The sequence below is a fragment of the Giraffa tippelskirchi genome, chromosome 8 (assembly GCF_054371585.1).
Source record: "Giraffa tippelskirchi isolate mGirTip1 chromosome 8, T2T-mGirTip1v1.2.pri, whole genome shotgun sequence".
In the NCBI taxonomy this organism is placed as follows: Eukaryota; Metazoa; Chordata; class Mammalia; order Artiodactyla; family Giraffidae; genus Giraffa; species Giraffa tippelskirchi.
In genome coordinates, this window is record NC_137282.1 from 152,642,338 (window position 1) to 152,664,713 (window position 22,376).

Genomic DNA, 22,376 nt, shown 5'->3' on the forward strand with positions numbered 1-22,376 from the left:
CTGGGTCCATTTCAGTCTTCTGTAAATCAGTTTCAGCCTAGCTGTGAATCATTGAAGTTATTTACATCGTACTTTCATTTGTGCTTTTTTTCTAATTGAAATTGTATTTGTGACTTTCTCACTGACCCATGAGGAATTAGGAGTATGTTTTTAGGTTTTTAAATAGGAGGTCTTTTGTAACAGTTTCTGTTGACTGTGAAATTAATGTTTTGATTGAAATTGCTCTTTGTGTGTGTGTTTCCTTCATATCTATTGGTATTTTGTTTTGCAGCCTTGCTTAGAGTGAGAGGTCTGTGTTTTTCATGATTTTTTTTTGTTTTTAATCTCCCCTTTTCCAGTATAGGAGTCCTGCGCTTGTGCCTCTCTGACTTATCAGAAGCTTGACTTTGGCAGTTTGGGCTTTCTGCCATATGCCTGTTTGGTTCTGATATCTGAGATCATGCTGGGGACCTTGGCTCAGTTACGAGTCTTGAGACTCTTTGCCCTTAGGTTCTACTTGTTGCTCCGCTCGAGTTTGGGGAAGGGAGGGAATGTATTACTGCATTACAACATCTTAAAAATAAAGTTGATCATGTAGCATATAAAATTTTGTACTTAGCAAATTTTTCTTTTCTGCTTAAAACTCTTGATATAGATTTGATTCATTACATTTAAAAGGTGAGTTATTTGCCTTGCCGTGTATACATAACAAAGCAGGTATCTGATTAATAAAGGATTAGCTAGTTCTTTAGAAAAGCTTTTATATTTCTTAGTAAAATGTGTGGCCCCACCTTCTTAAAAGTTTGTCCTGGTAAGAGGAAAGCATTAGCATGGTTCAGTGTTTACCAGGTGACAGATTGTAAGTTGTATTTCCCTTTAGTTTCTGTTTTTAAAGATACAGTTTCTAAGATCTTCAGCTGTAGCTTAGACTGATCTATATAGCTCAGTTTTAGCTGTCTTGCAGATAGATAATGTGTTTAATGTAACTTGGCTGTTTTGAGACATTTGCAGGGAGGGTGAAAATTTGTTGACTTTTACTATCTGGTCTACTAACTGTGAGGAGCTTTATGAAAATCGAACCCCCTTTATCACCTTCTCCCTTCTCTGGACCCCCCTCTCCATTCCTGCCAACTGCTAGTTTTGCACCCCAGAATGCCTCCCCTAACCTGTCTGTCCCTGCTTTGTTCCACTCTCAAGTTACAGTCTCCACATCTCTAAGGAAAGAGATACTAATAATGAGTGGCTGCCCAAAATTGTCTGCCTAGCCGGTGGGGTTTTTTTTCCCCACAAGTTTTTCATTTTATATTGGAATACTGCTGATTTACATAATGTTGGGATAGTCTCAGCAAAAGTAGACATGAAGTTCTGAGGGTATATGGTACGTGTTTAATTTTTTAAGTAACTGATAACTGTTTTCCCCAAAGTAATTGTAACAGCAGCTTTTGTTACTCTACATCTTTATCAATAGTTGATTGTCATCTTTTAAATTTTAGCCATTCTGCTTTGTGTATGACGATGTCTCATTGTAATTTTAATTTGCCTTTCTCTCTTGCTTAATATTTTGTTCTTATTTCTGTGTTTATTGGCCATAATATCTTCTTTTGAGAATTGCTAGTTTAGATCTTTTGCTGTTTTAAAAATTGGATTGTCTTACTATTATTGAGTTGTAGGAACTCTTTAAATTCTAGAGCCAAGTACTTTGTCAAGATACGTGTCTTACAAATATTTTCTCCCAGTCTGACTTGCCTATTCCTTTTCCTCAGTATTTTCTGATTAACAGATGTTCTAACTTTAATGAAGTCTGAACTTAAACATTTTTCCATTATATTTACTGTTTGTATCCTAAGAAACCTATCCCTGTCTACAAAAAAAGTCTTCCTGTGTTTTCTTCTAGAAGATTTATGTTGAGAAGTTTTTCCTAGCTTTCTTTTTGATTTTGTATATGATCCATAGATTATTTAGAAGTGGATTTAGTCATGATTTTCATGTTTTGAGACTTGTTTTGTAGCCTAGCACGTGGTCTGCTTGTTGAGTCTTGACCATTGTGTGTTCTGTGGTTGTTGAGCGTCAGATAAGATGACTGATAATAATTCTAACATCATCTTTGTTCTTACTGAATTTTGCGGGGAGTGGGGAAGGGAGGTATGTGTCTAGTGAATTAGTGAGATATGAGTTAAAAGTTGTCAGCTTTTACTTGGTGAATTTGTCTTTTTCCTGTTAATTATATCAGTTTTTGCTTGTGTATCTTGGGGGCCCTCATTGGTGCGTACACCTTATCTATGGTGGCCTCTCAATAATTTGCCCCTTTTAATATTACTAAATGTCCTTCAAAAAAGTCTTTGGAAATATTCTTTGTCTTGAAATCTACTTTATCTGGTATTTAATATAGCCAACAACTCGAATACTAAAATATGCCTTCTTAGGGTTACTACTTGCAAGTTAAATTTTTGTCCATCCATTAACTTCCAATCTATTTATCTGTCTTTATGATTAATGTAAGTAAATCTCTTACAAGCAGCATGTAATTGAGTCTGAGTCTTGCCCTTTTTTTATTTTCTAATTTGACATGTTTACTTATAAATGACATAATTACTGCTATGGTTGGATTAAGGTTTACCTTTTTTTATTTTCTATTTTCCCCATTTGTTTTTTATTTCTCTCTTGTTCTTTTTGAAAGCTTCCTTCTTTTGGGTTAATTGGATATTTCTTAGCATTCCATTTTAATTATTTGTTGGTTTTATAACTCTGACCCTTCTCATAATTTACATAGTCCTCTTGGGATTATGGTGTCTTTTAACTTTTTAAGTTCTACTTTGTGTTAATATTGTATCATTTCCTATAAGATTTAAGAATCTTGTAACTTTATAGTTTGATTCACCACCCCCTTTTCCTTGGTATTTTATGCTATATATCATTTATGTTACATTTGGATATGCTGTAAATCCACAATACATTTTTGCTTTCCGTACTTAATGTGTATTTTAAAGAAACTAAGAGGAAGAGATGTTTACTCACATATTCTCTACTTCTTCCAGAAATCTGAATTTCCATTTGGTGTCATTTCCCTTCACCCTGAAGAACCTGTAAAGCAGGTTTTAGTTTTGTTTCATCCAAGTGCCTTTATTACACACCTGTAGTTTACACAGTGGAGAAGGCAGTGGCACCCCACTCCAGTACTCTTGCCTGGAAAATCCCATGGATGGAGGAGCCTGGTAGGCTACAGCCCATGGGGTCGCTAAGAGTCGGACACGACTGAGCGACTTCACTTTCACTTTTCCCTTTCATGCATCGGAGAAAGAAATGGCAACCCACTCCAGTGTTCTTGCCTGGAGAATCCTGGGGGCGGCGGAGCCTGGTGGGCTGCCGTCTATGGGGTTGCACAGAGTTGGACACGACTGAAGCGACTTAGCAGCAGCAGTTTACACAGATTTGCTCTGCCAGAGATTTGGAGAGTTTATTTGCAGACTTTGGACTCCCCTTCTGTGGTGCTTCATTGCTACATCTCCCCTTATTTTCTAGCTACTGTGGTCACCCTAGTCTGTCCTTTGAATGCCTCGATCAACAGATTTGCAATTTTCTCTGAATTTCAACTATCCAACTGGCACCAACTCAAACAGGACAAGAAGCTCCTCCCTTCTTCCCTCCAATATCTACTTGCTTTTGGTTGTTTTCAGGTGGTGGTTTTTAACATCTTGTCCAGCTTCTGTAATTGTTGCTTGTCAGAGCGTTGGTTAAATACAAGGTCTTCCACCATTAGCTGAAGTGGAACTCAGTTTTTGTCTGTTCTAATCTGGGTCATTTGAGGCTAGTGCAGATCTTTGCTTACACTGAATTAAAAACTGAAGCAGTTCACCAAACTGATTAGTACTGATGTTTATCGAATGCTTGTTTTACATGCCAAGACCAAAAGTGACTTTGTTTCATATTTAAACCACAACTCTGATATGTTAATTTTTTTTTTTTTTTCCATTTTCACCAGTTAGGAAATTGGTACTGAGGACAGTCAGGTTCACAAAGTCACGTTTCTGGCTGGTGGCACAGCTGGGATTCAAATCTTGTCTAGTTTTTTCTTATTCGAGAGCCTGCGTTGTTAACACTGCTAGTGCTGCCTCATCCCTGTTTGTCCTCAGTCTACATGTAACTGTATCAGTTCAACCTGAAAATACGTTGATACAACAGGATGACACGAAAGATGAAATTTGTCATCATAAAATAATGTTGTGTTTTAGGAAATGGAAGTACCAGTATTACCGAAAATCTCTCTACCCATCACCAGTTCTTCACTGCCTACCTTCAATTTTAGTTCTTCTGTGATCACAACTTCCTCTCCATCACCCATTAGTCCTTCACAATCATTAACAAATAAGGTAAAAAAAACATTGTACCATAGAGGTGCTTTTTGTTTTCCTTTATTTTTAAAATGATAATCGCATTAAATCAGTGATTGATTTTTCACTATGGGAATTAACAACTCAGAAATTTGAGAAAAACGGAAATAGCGTTTGCTTTTTGAAAAAATGTACATCATAATGGGAGCATTCTTCAGTTCTTATAGAGTGTATTGTAAGTCTGTTTTCAAACAATATTTCCATTTAAAATATTTTATTTATTTTTGGTTAATAATGAATTTATGCTTTTTTTTAAAAATTTCTCAAGTAGGATTAACATCTTTAATCTGCTTCTAAAATTTGTATGCTTTTTTCCTGACTTTTACTTTTTCTGAACATTTTCTTATAGATGTTATTTTTCTCCCTTAAGTAATTATCTCCTTCCAAGATCATGTATATTCCTCTTTGAAGAGGAAGCCAAATCTTATAACAGTTACATGTTGAGTAGTTTTCAGAAGTTAAAAGTGATTTTTTAAATTTAACAGGAAAAAAATGCTTTTCGCTTCTTTGTGATTAATTTTCTTAAGGTCTGTTTCACTGCCAATTTCTTTTTCTAAAAAGCTTTTTGTGTCATTTCTTTAATAATTTGAAAAACCAGGTACAAGTGACCTCTCCAAACAGCACTGGCAGCCCCTTGTTTAGATTTTCATCTCCGATTGTAAAATCTACTGAGTCAGATGTACTACCTCCGTCATCTGTAAGTAGCAAGCAAAGAGTATTTCATACTGATTGATTCCAAAGGCATACTGTGTTTTTAAGCTCTTAGATGCCATTGGTAGTAAGAAATGCCATTTTTCTTACCAAAAAAATTCCAATGTACAGAAAACTTTGAACAACTATACACAAAATATATGTGTATGTATGTATGCACCTTCTTATGTACCATTTGAAAGTTAGGATGGAGATATTTTGGTACCCTTAATTTTCTTTGTATCTCCTAAGAAAAAAGATATTTATTTGCATACCCATAATACAGTTGTCATACCCAAAAAATGTAACATGATGTTAATAGTAACATAGTGTGCACATTCAGATTTACCCATCAGTCTCAGACTCTCATTTAATTGCTGTTTTGTTTCTCTTGGTACCAGATCCAGTTACAATTAAGACTGATCAACTAAGTCATATTGCATTTAGTTAGCATGTCTCTTGGATTGGCTTTAATCTAGAAAAGTTGGAAGTTTTTATGTGCCACTATATATTTGTTTCTTCATAATAAATATTTTGAGTAAGAATGGTACATAAGTTGGAGACTCCCTGGTGGTCAGTGGCTGGGACTCCGCCTGCCAGCCTGCGGCCCCTCCACCCAGTGCAGAGGGCCCAGGTTCGGTCCCTGGTTGGAGAACTGGATCCCACATATCACAACTGAGACCTGGTACAGCTAAATACATAAATATTTTTTAAAAAAAGAAGTACATAAGTTTGATGTTCTAGTTGCCCCATCTGTATTTGGCATGTGTATCATTTTAACATGTTACCTTCTGTTTTTTACTATGTCCTTGTTTTCTGTTACAACTAGTTGTTCCAGATCATTTTGTAATTTCCCTGCCAAATGCCTGAAATCTATTCGATGTCCATGAAGTCTCATACTTTTTATTAGGAAATGGCATTTAGAAACCCAAAAGTGGGCATCAGGAGCACATTATTATTTTATGTAATGCTTTGAATGAAAAAATGCTTCAGAAATTTAAAATGCTGTTGTTAAACTGTGACACACCATTCATTATAAGAAGCACACCAATTTTAGAAATTTAAAATAGGAAAAACCGTGAATCTTAGAATATGTGAAATCCAGTATACTTTTTTGACTTGAAATAAAATAGAGCTTTATATTTGATGGATTGTTTACAGCTAAATGGACAGTTAAAGGGCACCTTCTCTCTCTACAGATTGGATTTACATTTAGTGTGCCTGTGGCAAAAACAACAGAACTTTCTGGCTTTAGTAGTGTTTCAGAACCAATTACAAGTAGTTCAGGTAAGAAACTTTTCTCATAATATTTTACATAAAAATAATGTTAGGTTAATATTTCAGATTACTTCTTTTACCTTTGGCCATTCTTGTAAATGCTTTTATGTGAATATAATTAGCTCCCTAAATGTGAATAAGTTACAGCTTGTGAAGGGGATGGTCACAATAGCAAATTTATCCAGTCTTTGTTTAATCAAAAAAAAGCGACAGTTTATTATAAATGAAATCTCAATATAAGAAATTCAAGGGTATTCCACATTGTAATTACAGTGGATTCCATCGCTGGGTCTCTCTTGAGTTCACAAGCATTTTTATGCATAAGAATTATACCAGCCTCTGCAAGTAGTACATAATTTCTCAAAAAATGGGAGTAATTATCTGAATAGATAATTAGACCGTAGAAATTTGCTGTGGTGGTCATGATGTGTGCTTTCAAGTATTGGGTGCTTGGGAAATGAAGAATCATCTGGGCTAAACTACTCAGGTCAAGAATTGAGAGGGGAAAAAAAAAAAAGAATTGAGAAGAAGGGCTTTCCCCGCAACAAATAGCAAATACAAGAGAACAAGAGGAAAAGCCTGTTGCACTTCGAAAATAGCAAATAATTTGTCATGAGATTGAGAGGTAGCTTTAAGTTCTAAAGATTCTTGAGTGCTATGCTCAATAATTGAGTTTTAATTTGAATGATAGGAAAACATTGCATGATTTTTATACTTTGGGGGCAGGGTGTGAGATCGTTCCTTGGAGTAACAGCAGTGTGTTGAGGGGATGTGGTTGGGAGAGGGGTATTATGGACTGAGATATCAGTTATGGGGTTTGTTGCCTTATTGAGAAGTGTTTCTTTGACTATCTGCTGAGTTTGGGAATCTTAAAAAACTAGATCTTTCCTCACAGATTTAAAAAAAAAAAAAAAAAATCAGAATATCAAAGAACCAGGACCCATAAGCTAAGAAGGTGTTTGGTTTTGTATGATCTGGAAGACAAGAGTATAGGTTCTGCAAGTAGCGCAGAATAAGAATTTGACTGGTATGTTTGCAGTCCTAACTTATGTTGAATAAAACATCCCTGTGTAAGAGAAAGTAACCAGTATATTTCAGGTGTACTTAACATATGACTTTTTTTCCCTTAATGTTACTGTGAATTCAAGAAGGAATAAACCTATTCAAATTTCATTTTCATGCCCGGTTATGAGGGAAAGGCATTAAAATGCTTCCATTTTTACTAATGCTTTACTAATGGTCCTTGAATGAGTAACAATTTGTTAAAACAACTTTTGTGTTTCATTACATGTGGGAAAATTACTCGAGTTTTTAAGACCTGTATTATAAGTAGTATATATAGAATTGTTCTTACATTGACACCTCTGTTTCTTACCACTTTGGTAATTGAAAAGCTGATTGAAAATGTGGAAGTCATGGTTAATTACTGTATGATAGGCACTAATTTTCACATTATCATCGTTTTCCATCTCTGAGTACAATTGAAGAAATCCTTAAAATTTACCTTAAATTCTAAAAGCAATTCAGTTTTGACTGTAAAGGAATATAGAATGTGATACTGAATAAAAGCCAATTTTTCTTTGTTTTGACACAGTTGTAAGAGGTAGGTATGGTGTTTTGTTTTTGCACATTTTTATTGTTGAGGTGAAATTGAGCTTCTCTAGTGGCTCAGTGGTAAAGAACCTGCCTGCCAATGCAGCAGACACAGGTTCGATCCTTGAATTGAGAAGATTCCCTGGAGAAGGAAATGGCAACCCACTCCAGTACGCTTGCCTGGTAAACCCCATGGACAGAGGAGCCTGGCAGGCTACAGTCCATGCATGGGGTTGCAAAGAGTTGGACGTGACTTAGTGACTAAACAATGACAGGAACGAAGTTCATCATTTAAAAGGAAAAATTCAGTGGTGTTAACTACATGCACAGCGTTGTGCAGTCACCACCTTTAACTAGTACAAAACATGTTTATCACTCCTAAAAGGAAGTCTGTACCCATTAAGCAGTTTTTCTCCATTTCCCGTTCCCCCTAACTACTGGCAACTAGTAATCCATGTTCTATTTCTGTGTATTCACCTATTCTGGAGTCATACAGTGTGACTTTTTGCATCTGGTTTCTCTCACGTTTTCAAGGTTCATCTGTGTCGTAATGTGTACTGTTACATGATTCCTTTTGTGGCTGAATGACTCTCCGCTCTTTGGATATAGCATAACTTATCTGTTTATTTGTTGGTGGACATCTGGGTCATTCTACCTTTTGACTATTGTGAATAGTGTTGCTAATAAATGTACATGTACTTTTATTTGTTTCAATACTGGCTTCAGTACTTCAGAGGATGTACCTAGGAATGGAGTTGATAGGTTAAATGGTAGTCCTACATTTAACTTTTTGAGGAATTGATAAAACTTCTTCTCAGCAGCCAGCCTATTTCACATTCCCACCAGCAGGATTCTCCACGTTCTCACCATGCTTACTCTTTTCCATTTTTTGATAGATAGCCATCCTAGTGGGTATGGAGCGATGCTTCATTGTGGTTTTGATTTGCATTTATTTCCCTGAGGACTATGTTTAGCTTTCTTTTTTCTTTTTAACAGAGAAAGATTTATTGCAGGACCAAGCAAGGACGATGGATGGCTTGTGCTTTAAAAAGCTTGAACTCGTGTTTAGCATCTTCTCATGTGCTTCTGGCCTTTTACATATCTTCTTGAGGGAGATGTCTGTTTAAGTCCTTTGCCCATTTTTTAAATTGGTTTCTCTTTGTGTTGCTGAGTTATCTGCCTTTTTGTATAGTCTGGATACTAGATCTTTATCAGATACGTGATTTGCAAGTATTTTTTCCTGTTCAGTTGATGGTTTTGTCACTTTCTTGATTATATCCTTGGATGCATAGAGATTTCTAATTTTAGTGAAGGTCAGTTTTTTTTCTTGTGCTTTGGTGTCCTAAGAAGTCATTGTCATGCTCATGAAGATGCACCTCCTAGGTTTTCTTTTCAAGAGTTTCATGGTTTTAGTTCTCTTGTTTAGATCATAAATCCATTTTGAATTAATTTTTGCTCATGATGTGAAGTGAGGGTAGATAGGTTCTCTCAAACTGCTTTACCCACTACTTCTAAATTGGTGAACACTTAAAAAAAACCTGGTTATTTGTATTTTTGAAAATTTCAGGCATTCTCAGAAATAGTAGCCTGAATCCCCAGATACACTTTACTGAGCTTCAGCCTTTGTCATTTTGTGACCAGTCTTGTTTCTCCCACGTTCAGTCCTTCTCTCACACACACAGATGCAACTGTCAGGTAATTTTCAAACAATACTTCATCTGTAAACAGAAACACTCCCCCTTAAAAATGTGATGACAAAATGATTATCATACTCACAATGTAGAGTATTTTAAGTATAAGAATATTATACTTATTTTAAGTAGAAGAATATGTTCATTTTAGCAAGTTTGGGAAATAGAAAAAGTTACAGCATTACTCTAGATGTAAACAGGCACAATCTTCTGGACTTTCTAACCTACTCTTTCCCGTAACTGTTCTTCTGAGAATGATTTTTGTGGCTGCATAGCATTCCATCATGTCAGTGTTGTGTAATTTATGTAGCTAGCCCCTTTTGTTGAGTATTTAGCATCCAGGTTTTCAACATAATAACTGACAGGTATTTTCAATCATAGGGTGAATTTTTAGAAGAAATATCTGACTTAAACAATCATTGTTAAAAACTTTAAAACATTTTAAAAACTTCATTTTTGGCTGCACTGGGTCGTCTTTGCTGCACATGGACTGTCTGTAGTTCCGGCAAGCAGGGGCTACTCTCTGCTTCTCGTCTTGGTGGCCCCTCTTTGTCGGGGGAGCACAGGCTCTGGGGGTGCAGGCTTCAGTAGTTGCAGCACAAGGCTCAGTAGTTGTGGTTCATGGGCTTACTTACCCCAGGGCATGTGGAATCTTCCTGGACCAAGGAATGGAACCCATGTTCCCTGCACTGGCAGGCTGATTGCTAACCACTGGACCACCAGGAAAGTCTGAACGTTTTTTTTAAATCAGTTGTTATAAGTTTCTGTATAATCAAGACATATTTCATACAGTGTTTGAGCTTGTCCCAGTTGCCATATCCTCTGTAAGATTTGTTTGATTTTCTTGATTACTGGTGAACTCATTGACTCTTTTTTTTTTTTAACTCACTGACTTATCATTATAGTGGATCTGTAACTGACTCATTGATAGGTTATATATAGTTTATATATATTTTTACTCATTTGGAGGAGAGATGTACAGTCCTTTTTTGTTCATTATCTTTGGATTATGGTACTTTTTTTTTTTTAGAAGTTTATTGAAAGATCTTTCTAATGCATGTAACTTGCTTTTTCTTGTCATAATATCTTTTACAATTAAAAAATTACAGCTCAAGAGACCACTGCAGTGAACAGTACAAGCTGTAAGAAGAAGCAAGATGAAGATTGCGAGAGCCCTTTCAGAGTGGCGAAAACCCTGAAAGAAGGAAGTGTCTTAGATGTTCTGAAGAGCCCTGGTGAGATGCCCTTGAGATAGTCAGAAATCTTAACTACAAAATCATGATCTCATCTCAGTATCGTTTGTTACACTTTGTTGTACTTCGGGCTTTTCAAAAATGGTGTCTAGTTTAATTGGAGATTGTCTTTTTTTTTTTTTAATAAATTTATTTATTTTAGTTGGGGGTGAGATTGTCTTTTGAATGTAGCGATAGTTCAGGTGTAAATTTTTTAGGTGAGAGAGCTTAGACACTATTCTTTTAGAATTCAAAGACTGCACTAAAATGCAATCTCTAAGAGGCAAGTATAGAAGAAAAAAATGTGAATTGCATGTTAATAGAGATGGGCCAATAATCAGAAAAAGTAAATAAACTGGATGATATACCTGAACTTGTCTCTCTCTGAGAGCATTGAACTGCCTTGTTCTTCTCAGATTATTCCCCAGTTGTAGTATATATATATATATATAACAAAGCCAAGTGGAAAGAAAACATTTGCTAATTGTAACACACACAGGGTGTGTGGGGGCAGGGAGGGGGTAGCACTGGAAAGAAAGTAAGATATGAATGCCGGTGTGTAATATTTGAAGGTGGTGAATAGAAGTAAGTCCTCAAATAGGAATGAGTTTTCAGTTTGAAAATCAGAGGATAGCATAATTCCAACTGGGATGTATACAGTAAGAATATAAAAGGATTTATAAGATAATATAGTGGCTCCAAAAGAGTTTATATTTATCCAGCACTTGTGTTCATGTATAGGTGAATAGGAGTTTTAGTAATAAGGTTGGCCTGCTACAAGATATAGAGAGAGATCAGGGGTTTTGTTTGTTTGTTTTGTGTGTAGCTCCCATTTTATAGATTAGTATACTGCTTACTGGAGTCTTGGTATAGACGATTTTATGCAGTTATGGGCAGAGCTCCAGAATCCTGTGCTGAGATGAACCAAGTGGTAGTCAGCATCAAATGCATGTATTATAGTCTGTTATCATAGAAGTTTCACTTTGCCTGGATCCATAATGCCCACTTCCTCTTTTAAAGTGTTTCAGAAAGCAAAAATTTGGAGTAGTTATATGTTCTCATGAGGGAAATTTTAAAAATCCAAAAAAGAAAAAAACTGTAACACCTTGAAGTAGTTGCTGTTAAAATTTTGCCAACTTTCGAGACTCAGGTTAATCATTAACAAAACAGTACACTGTTGTCTGTTGGGAGTAACTGAAGTATGTGGAACTGCTTTGTCTTTCCGGGAAAAATAGCTCTAGGCTGGATTATTTCTTGGTGTCACTAGAAACCTCTAACAACCTCTGTATCATCTTTCCCTCTGATTTTCTTTCCTTTGATGCTACAGTCTAGAGAGATGAGTGTTTTTTTGGTGTATGTAGAATAAGAGTTAGTTGGTCCAAAGTAAAAGGATTGAAAGGTTGTTTCTCCAAATGAAGTATAGCTTGAATGAATCAATTAAACGATACCAGTTTTGTCACACAAAACCTTTCCTCATTATTTCATGATTCTGCGTGTATACCTTCAGTTCAGTTCAGTCGCTCAGTCATGTCTGACTCTTTGCAACCCCATGGACTGTAGCCTGCCAAGCTCCTCTGTCCATGGGATTCTCCAGGCGAGAATGCTGGAGTGGGTAGCCATTCCCTTCCTGGATCTTCCTGACCCAGGGATCGAACCTGGGTCTCCTGCATTGGCAGGCAGATTCTTTACCGTCAGAGCCACCTGGGAAGCCCCAAATCATAAATTAGATAATGACTGAACTACAGTAAATTAGAATTCCTAGAGGATGATGATACACTATAAACAAAACACCTTCTGTAGAATTTTAACTGGGTTGTCAGTTATTAACTATGTAATTAGTGCTAGAAATACAGCTTAGGTGAAAACTCATAAGTAGTCCTTCTTGGATTGTAATAACTCTGTAATTAAGGTGAAAAATGTTTTCTCCCAGGAATAATATTACTAACAACTATAAATGTATCACATTGGGTCGGCTGAAAAGTTTGTTCCGGGTTTTTCTGTAAGATCTTACGGAAAAAACCCAAATGAACTTTTTGGCCAGCCCAATATTAATTAATGTTATTAATATTTATTACCAATAAACAGGGAGACATTCTATCAAAACATTAACTAATTTTTTCCCTCCCACTCCCCTCTTCCCCCCGGTTGTAGGTTTCACATCACCAAAGGCAGATTCTCTTGCTGCTCAACCTACCACCACAAGCCCGATAGTTTACCCAAGACCAGCAATAAGTAGCTTTTCTTCTAGTGGAACTGGGTTTGGGGAAGGTTTAAAAGCTGGGTCGTTGTGGCAGTGCGATACTTGTCTACTCCAGAACAAAGTCACAGACAACAAATGCGTAGCCTGCCAAGCAACAAAATTGCTACCAAAAGATACCGCTAAACAGACTGGAACTGGGACACCAAGTAAAAGCGGCAAACTGACTCTTTCCGCACCAGGGACGACAGGCTTCGGAGACAAATTTAAACCAGCAGTAGGAACTTGGGATTGTGATACCTGTTTAGTGCAGAATAAACCTGAAGCGATAAAATGTGTAGCTTGTGAGACACCGAAACCGGGAACTGGTGTTAAGCGAGTCCTTACGTTGCCAGTGGCTTCAGAAAGTGCTGTAACTGTGGCTGCTTCCTCCTCCAGCTGCACTGTGACCACTGGTGCCTTAGGATTTGCAGATAAATTCAAAAGGCCCGTGGGATCTTGGGAGTGTCCAGTGTGCTGTGTTTCTAATAATGCAGAAGACAATAAGTGTGTGTCCTGTATGTCTGACAAACCAGGTACGTTTATGGCTGTTTGGAATAACTTTGTTCATTACTTTAATAGAACATTTTAATTCTATTTTCTGTAAAACAGCTAAGAACAACCTCAGTATTTTAGATGTTTTAGGATGAGCATTTCCTCATATGTCGTAATTTTCCAAACTGTCTTGAGATGAAAATGACTTGCTTGGAACTGGCACTGCATGTTCTCTTAGGCTAGGCTGTGTGTTAATCAGTCCAGCATTTGCTTTGACCTCTTCTTTGTGTGCACTTTTATTAGAGACTTCTGGCTCTTCATGATCGTTTTCAAAGTTGGCTGATACAGATGCAAAGGTCTTGTAACGGAGCACTCTTTCTCAGACCTTTACACAGAATAAAATACTACTGTGTCTCTTTTTCTCAAAGAGGAAGTGAGGATGGCTAGTGGTCATTTCCACAGCTAGTTTCATTAAGGAGTAGACAGTATTGTGTTATCAGAAGAGTGTGGCTGAGTACTAATGATGATACCTGTACCTGTATGTGCTATCTGCCAGAGATCTTGCAATGATCATAAATTATTAAATTGTTAATGAAAAAATACTATTGGGCAGACAGAAAAATGGAGTTAGAGTTGAATTTTTCCTGTTTCTCTGTTCAATTTTGAAAGAGTTACTGAAGACTTACACTGATCTTTAATTCATTTGGAATTAATTCATTTGACTCTTTGATTGTAATGCTATTATATAATTATTTGGTACAGATACATGGTAACATAGATACTGAATAAAACATGAGTGTCCTGGGAATTATACTTCCTATTTTTATTGCATTATTGATGGATGCGTGGTTTTGTGTCTACAATGAAAAGCTCTTAATAGCCTAAAACCCTGTCCTAACACAAAGGGTGAGCTATATTTCTGATTCCTGCTTGACATCTCTACAGGAATAAGATTTCAGAGTCTTTATTCTGAAATATCTTTCTCTTCCCATCTGGCATTCCTCGTTGTCCCCTTAACAAAAAAAGAAAGCTGTTGATGCATGTCTGAGAGCAAAATTAATTGAGTTGATGGGTCAAACTTGTACTTTTGTTCAATCACCCAGTGGCTTTTTGAAGGATGGATTTGAAGGCAACAAAATTTGAAGACCAGAGCACAGATTAGGAAGTTGATCAATCATATAGGTAAAGATAGTGGTGATATGTACTAATGAAATCAAATGGAGGGGTATAGAATAAGGTATTTAGTTGAAGATACATTAAGTTCAAACTGCTGAAGTTGACAGATACTTGTGAGACTTTTTAAGATATAAAACTGATTATAGACCCTCTGGACTGGAGACACAGATTTGGGAATCATTTGCTCATAATTTTCAAATAAATGATGAGAGTAGGGGTGATGTAAGGTGAGTGAATGGAGCAAACAGAGAGGCTCGCCTAAAACTGAACTCTGCTTAGCTTAAGAGAATAACAGGAATAGAACTTTGAAAACAGTTAATCTTTTAAAGGAGTAACGAGAGAGGAAAGACACGAACCAAACAAGAACCATGTGATACTGGTTGCTTCTTAGGAGGATGAGTTTCAAGGGAACCAAACCAGAAGTCTCAATAAGGCTGTCCACTAGAAGAGCAGTAGAAGGGTCAGAGGAAGAGAATGAAACAGATTGCCGAGATACATCAGGGAAGAGTTGCCATCTCACCAGGCCAGCGAGGTGCATAGTGGAACTACCAACAAAGAGACAGTACAGAACTGACGCCCGGAAGTATGGGTCTTGGGTGCGAATGGGAAAGATTTTGTTGGTGATTAAAATCATGAGGGTAGAGGAGAGCTTGTGAGAGGGCAGTGGACCAAAGACGGCAGGATTTTATTGGCAAAGTGGAAGAGAACATACTGGTAAACCACAGAGCAGGTAACTGGGAGAAGTGACAGCACTTGGAGGACATTGAGAGAAGTGGGGGTACCAGAGTGAACAGCTTTACTTGCAACCCTGCATTTGTTTACGCAACTGCCTTACTGAGCCATCCCTCCTATGCTGCTGCCTCTCCCCACGAAATTGCTAATCTGCTTAAAAGTGTAAATATGACCTCTGTGAATCCTCCTCCTGTCTCGTAGTAATGTCTTCTCTGTGCGCTTGTTTAGATCATCTGTCACTCCGTCTTGGCGATGGTGGTACTATGCATTTATGTTTGTTTTACTTTCCCCTTTTTAGACCAGAAGCACCTTTAGAATCGACACTTGATTCATCTTGATATTCCCAGAACCTAAAAACATTACAGTGCTTAATCAATGTCTGTTAAATGGCTACCTTTTAACAGAAATGCCTTGAACATAGTAGGTCATGTCGACTTGAATTGCAAAGTGGATAATAGAACACTTCTGTGCAAAAATAGTCATTTCACAGTAGAGATCTGTGCTTTGAAATCTTGAAATTAATATGGCCATGGCTGTGTATTTTATGTGTTAGGCTGTTGCCTATGATTTATAACTTATGTTTTATAATCTGTGATGCTTAACAATATTTGACAAACATTAAGGAAAATTTAGTCTTTTATGCTCTGATCTGTGAGCATCATTTGAAAAAAAAAAAACATGGCTATTCAACCTTGGGGTTAAGAGGACACTCATCAGTGAGCAAGGTGAGTGTGAGTTGCTTATTTATAAGACTAAAAGAAATCTGAGATGTCTGGACCGTTTTTAACAATGTGATGATTATACTTCTGGCATTTTCTTTATCTTAATAGGAAACACTGATAAAAATTGTTCGTTTGGACTTAGTGGTGTCATGGAGATCGTGACATAATGTAAATTAGAATTTTGTATTTTTGCTTTGTTTTTTAGGAAGTTCAGTACCTGTTTCAAGCAGCAGCACAGTCCCCCCGGTCTCCCTGTCATCTGGAGGCTGCCTAGGATTGGACAAGTTCAAGAAACCTGAGGGAAGCTGGAACTGTGAAGTGTGCCTAGTGGAAAATAAAGCAGATTCTACCAAATGTATAGCGTGTGAAACTGTAAAGCCACACACAAAGCCCGAGTTTACAGGTGAGGTGTTGGTAAAGTGCCTCCTTATAAAGTGAAATGTTTGCACACAGTTTTGTTTTTAAAACCATTCTTTCTTGAAAATTCTTGTAAAATGAAGTGTTTCCCTGGACTTTTAGCTGATAATCTATCTCTGAATTACCGTGTAGTTGAATTATTTGGTGGTCAGGAGTGAGGATATACGTTTGCTATTTTACTAGTTTTCCTTTGAGAAGGAAAATGCTTGTTGCAGCCCACTAAAGTAATGACGTGCCTAAGAGTTACAGCCGGTTTGAAGAACCTTGCGCTTGGATGTTAGGAGGTCACTAAAACTCACTGTGTAGCTGTTGCCTCTTGGTCTCCTTCCCATTTTCCCCACCAGTAGTAATCACCATACCTTAAACCTTCTTTCTGAGGCAGAAGCGCCTGTGAGCTTCTTTGAGACAGAGGTGATAATTAGTTAATTATTGTCTTTGACCCCTTTATTTTTTCGCTTTCTGTCCAGTGTCACGTAAGGCATCTTAAAGCCCATATGGATAGTAGCCATTTGCTCTTGAGATGCTGATGTAATTTTCCAAGTGAGTTTCTTAGGGAAAGAAAGTTGGATGGGTAACCATTAAAGGGAAGGAAATCTGAAGACAAGTGCTTTTTACAAGTGCTTGGCTGTCACTTGTTAATTTACATGTGGGTAAGTGGGAACAGTGGATAAATACTTTGGTACCATTCATTGATCTGTGTGTGGAGCCAATCAGTTTGGTGCTTAATTTCTAGTTTATTCTGCTACAGAAAAACATTCTGAAACCAAGACTTTGATCTTGTCATTACAGTATTTTTGTCTTTTAAAATACTGCTTCCACTCATATGATTCTGGTTCTTTCATGCTAAATACTTGAATTCTTAAGTAAATAACACGTTTACTCACAAGACTTAAGAAGCAAGTTATGACAGGACTCACAGTGAAAGGTCTATCTTTTGTCCTCATTGGCTTGTTTTCCATCCTTCCTGCCCCACCAACGGCAGTAGCCATCTGTGGTTGGTTTCTTGTATCTCTTTCAGTGTTTCTTTATGCCCATCACAAGCAAATGTACTTCTCTTCTCTGTATTCTTACTTCTCTCTACCTTGTTAGGAAAGGTTGTAGGTACCATCACCTTTCTACACCCTTGCCATTACCACAGATTAGCTCAGATGTGTCTTAGTTCTTCCTTTAATACAGCTGCCTGGGTGGCGTATTGCATTTTATATACTGTGAGTTTATCATTCAGATAGACTCAGCTGTCGATTTGCTGGGTCAAAGGTACCTGTGTTTGTAACTTAGGGTAAATGTTGACAGGTTGCCTCCCACCAACTTTGTGCTGATTTACACATCCACCTGCCATATCAAGACTGTCTGTTACTCCTAGTCTCATCACCAGCACTGATTTGTCAAACTTGTTTGATCTCTGTCAGTCTGATAGATGAAATGTGGCTGTGAGGATCGAGATGCACTTCTTACGCTGAAGGAGGGGGCAGCTTGGTTTGTGTTCACTGTCATTGTTAAACTAATGCTCTTCAAAGTAGGCCTGGTCTGATCTGTTCCTGTCTCCTCCTACTTTTCAAGGTGGACATTTTGTTTGACTGAGTGGTATTTAGTAATGTTCATCCAGTGTGTGGTATCTTTATGTTTTTGAAGGCTTCGGCACATCTTCCTCATCTTCGAACACAGCAACCTCATCCTTCAAGTTTGGCATCCCATCACCCTCTTCTGGGCCCTCTCAGACGTTAGCCAACACTGGGAACTTTAAATTTGGAGATCAAGGAGGCTTCAAAATCGGTGTGTCATCAGATTCGGGGTCTGCAAACCCCTTGAGTGAAGGCTTCAAATTTCCTAAACCCATAGGAGATTTTAAATTTGGAGTTTCATCTGATTCTAAACCTGAAGAAGTCAAAAAAGACAGTAAAAATGACAATAATTTTAAGTTTGGACTTTCTTCTGGTTTAAGCAATCCAGCTCCTTTAGCTCCATTTCAGTTCGGGGTGTCTAGTCTCGGGCAGCAAGAAAAGAAAGAAGAACTGCCTAAATCTTCATCAACAGGCTTTAGCTTTGGTTCAGGTGTCATTAACCCTCCCCCTCCTGCTGCTGCTGACACCGTGGTGACCTCTGAGAGTAAGAGCGGCTTCAGTTTTGGAACCACAGACACCAAGAGTGCTTCTGTGGCTCCTTTCACGTGTCAGTCTTCAGAAGCGAAAAAGGAAGAAACACCTGCCACCAAAGGAGGGTTCGCTTTTGGCAGCGTGGACCCTGCCCCTCTGCCATCAGCCTCATTATTTGTTTTGGGAAGGACAGAAGAGAAACAGCAAGAGCCTGTCACTTCTACATCTCTCGTGTTTGGGAAGAAAGCTGACAGTGAAGAGCCGAAGTGCCCACCGATGTTTTCCTTTGGGAATTCAGAGCAAACCAAAGACGAGGGCTCTTCCAAGTCGACCTTTAGTTTCAGCATGGTGAAACCATCTGAAAAGGAATCCGAGCAGCCAGCAAAGCCCGCTTTTGCTTTTGGCGCTCAAACCAGTACTGCAGCTGGTAAGCATTAAACTTTTTTTTTTTTTTTTTACAAGGTGTCGACAAATGCAGCAAGTCAAGGGATGGTTTATACTGGACATAGTTGAGAGAGTACCAGTCACAGAACTCTGGGGAGGAGTAGAGGACTTTCAGTTTTAACTGCTCCATACCACCCCCGCCATCCCTCCTCCACCCTCCGTGATTCTGACGAAGTTATCTGCAGGTCCGATTTTGAGAAATGTAGCTCTAGTGGAAAGCCCACAATATTTGCACATTTGTCTGTGACTTTTTCCCCTCTGTTTGAGCTTTTAAAATCAGAATTGACACACACTATTTAGGAAGATAAGCATTTTTTTCCTTAAGCTCAGGAAATACTTTCTAATAAAATCTTTACGTACAGGCCTTCATATACAAATAGCAATAGCCAGTCCTCAGCTGGCATTCAAGGAACATAGACAACAAATATACAGTAAATCCCTGAGAAATAGAGGTGGATATGAAAACTAAAATCCCGAAGAAAAGAATGAAATAGCATTTTTAAAAGTTAAAAAAGCAAAAACACAATTGGTGAAATAAAATCACTGCATGGACTGAGTAGCAGGAAGGAAAAAGAAAAAACCAGCTGATAATCGGATTAGTGAACTGGAATTTCCCAGAACACAATGTAAAAGAACAGAGAGATTGATCTAAGCCATATCCACAAGTTCCATTGGAATAGGAGTGCTTAGAAGATGAGGATAGTATGAAGGAAATACCAGAGAAGCAACAGGAGAAAATTTCCCACATGTAAAGAAAGACACTGGTCTTAAAAACAAAAATGACGTGTTCGCTGCGAAGGACCAGTGAAATTTTAGGACACCGGGGCCAAAATCCTGAATGCTTTCAGAGAAAAGAGTTTGCCACAAATAGATGATCAGATTAGCATCAGACTTCTCACTTGTAACATGGAATGCTAAAAACAGTAAGGCACTGACCTCAAAGTGAAAAAATGGTCTTGAGTTGAGAATTCTGTTAACCAGTCAAATATCAGACTGTAAGAGCAACATACAGATGTTTTTCAGACGAGCAAAGAATCAAAAGTTGAATACCTATGAGCACTTTTGAATAATAAATTGGAAACACAAGAAAATGAAAAATTAACCTGAAAAAATTTGTATGGAATTCAGCACTTAGGTATGAGCAGTTTTTATCTATAAAATTTTACTTAAATTGAAAAACACCCTTCAAAGAAAGCAAAAACTAAATTGTCCATTATTATTTAGAAGGAATAAAAAGGACATAGGGTCTAATCAAATTTAATCCTAGTATCACTATACTATTTCCACTGAAATATACATTTTAAACATCCTATTAAGCAATTTGAAAGTGACCTATTATTACATTTACTGTCAATTATACTGGTGCCCCTACTGCAGTGTGACCAGCCCTGTCTGGTAGATAGTGTTGGAATTGAGATATTGGAACAAGTTTTTTAAAAAAGTCTTCTACTAAAGATAGCTGGATTCAGGGTCACCATTTAAGAAATCAGTAGCTTTCCTCCAAATCAGTAGCTTTCCTCCTTTGGTAGCATATCCCATTTATATTTTCTAACAGTTCCAATTTGTGTTTTATAATATCAGCAGAACCTACAACATGATAAATAAGAGAACATAAAAGAGATATTTTTACTTGTTCCTAAGTGAATATCCTTTCCTCTCCACCTCACCCCCAATAGAATTTCAGTTCTTAGAGGCATTTTTGTGAGCTTAACAAGTGAAAATAATTCTAAAAATTCATATGGAAGGGAAATCTTACAAGAAATTGTGGAGAGAAAGGCTGACATGCCGTCAGGTTTGCCCTACTAATACCGAGTGATACTATAAAGCTACAATATTTGAAACAGTCTAGCTACAGTAGCTGTGGAGGTTTGGAAGTTTAGTATGTTGTAGAGTTACAAATTAGTGAGCAGAGGGTGCTCTGGTCAGCAAAGATTACAAAGAGAATTGGCATTTATTCAGATTGAAGTTACAGTCCTGCTAACATAAATCTGCAAAATCAAATTTAGGAAAGTGTAACTATCTCCCACTATCTGAATTTGCTGTCCAGACCTGGTGTCCAGTGAGATTTGGATTTAAGGAGTATTTTAAAATATATGTATATTTTGCAAATACACATATACATATATGAATATTTTTATGTATTTGACTACATCAAAATTCAGCAAACTTCCATTTGATGGACTAATCTATATTAAAATCTTAATGATTTTATTTTCTAGTGGACTCTTAAGATTTTGGGGTAGGAAAAAATGCCTTCTGGTATTACTTGTTCTTAAAGAATTTTATTCCTTAATTTCTATCTTACAGATCAAGGTGCGGCCAAGCCTGTTTTTAGTTTCTTGAACAGCAGTTCCTCTAATTCAAGTGTACCAGCCACTTCAGCTGGTGGTGGCATATTTGGTAGTTCCACCTCATCCTCCAGTGCGCCTGTGACTGCCTTTGTGTTTGGACAGGCCAGCAATCCCGTGAGCAGCTCTGCGTTTGGAAACGCTGCCGAATCTAGCACATCTCAGTCTTTGCTGTTTTCTCAAGAGAGCAAACCAGCAACCACGTCAAGCACGGGTACAGCTGTCGCCCCGTTTGTCTTTGGTCCAGGAGCCAGCAGTAATAATACTGCAACCTCTGGCTTCAACTTTGGAGCTACAACCACATCTAGCTCTGCAGGTACGTTTTAAAAAGACAAAACCATGTTGTAGTTGGATTGGCTTTCATCATAAGTAGATGAATTCTTAGCATATAATATCACAAGAAAGCATGGCTGCATTTAGGTCATCTCTAGCTGGGATGTTGTAATTATTCAACGTGGAATGATGTACCTTTTGAGTTTTAATGTAATTAACTCTTGGAAGCAGTTTTCCTAATCTCATTAGGAGTGTAATCTTTAGTTTATTCAAGTGGTTTTTTTTTAATGTTGTAAATAACCAGACACTGAAGATTATTTTATTAGACGTTAGTCTTCTTTATGCAGTGAATACATGATCACATAATAGTATCTGTAATATGTTGCTTTTCTGATAGGAGATCAGTTGTCTTCTTAGGTATTTAAAGACCTAAACATTTTTGACTGCAAGATAGGAGTCTTGTTAATTGAAGTTTTTGTTTATGGATTCTGTGTGATTTTACTAAATAATGGTAGCAAGCATTGTATTTTTTTCATCAGTAATTCAAAACTTGTCCTGATAAGATCTGTTCAGCAAGGTAAGCGTCTGC

The 22,376-nt window shown here is 37.4% G+C and overlaps 1 protein-coding gene across 8 annotated transcripts in view; it reads left to right on the forward strand.

Moving 5' to 3' along the window:
• The window catches only part of NUP153 (nucleoporin 153), a 58,724-nt gene that overhangs the window by 28,555 nt on the left and 7,793 nt on the right, over positions 1–22,376 (forward strand). For 4 of the 8 annotated variants that reach the window (XM_081518141.1, XM_081518140.1, XM_081518137.1 and 1 more), the window contains 8 exons: positions 4,209–4,346; positions 4,966–5,064; positions 6,257–6,344; positions 10,729–10,854; positions 13,003–13,623; positions 16,418–16,615; positions 18,262–19,149; positions 21,474–21,830. In XM_081518141.1, the coding sequence (XP_081374267.1) occupies positions 4,209–4,346; positions 4,966–5,064; positions 6,257–6,344; positions 10,729–10,854; positions 13,003–13,623; positions 16,418–16,615; positions 18,262–19,149; positions 21,474–21,830 (2,515 nt within the window). Of the gene's footprint in view, positions 1–4,208; positions 4,347–4,965; positions 5,065–6,256; positions 6,345–10,728; positions 10,855–13,002; positions 13,624–16,417; positions 16,616–18,261; positions 20,302–21,473; positions 21,831–22,376 lie in introns of all 8 variants that reach the window. The other 4 variants (XR_014061679.1, XM_081518142.1, XM_081518143.1 and 1 more) reach the window with 4 other exon arrangements.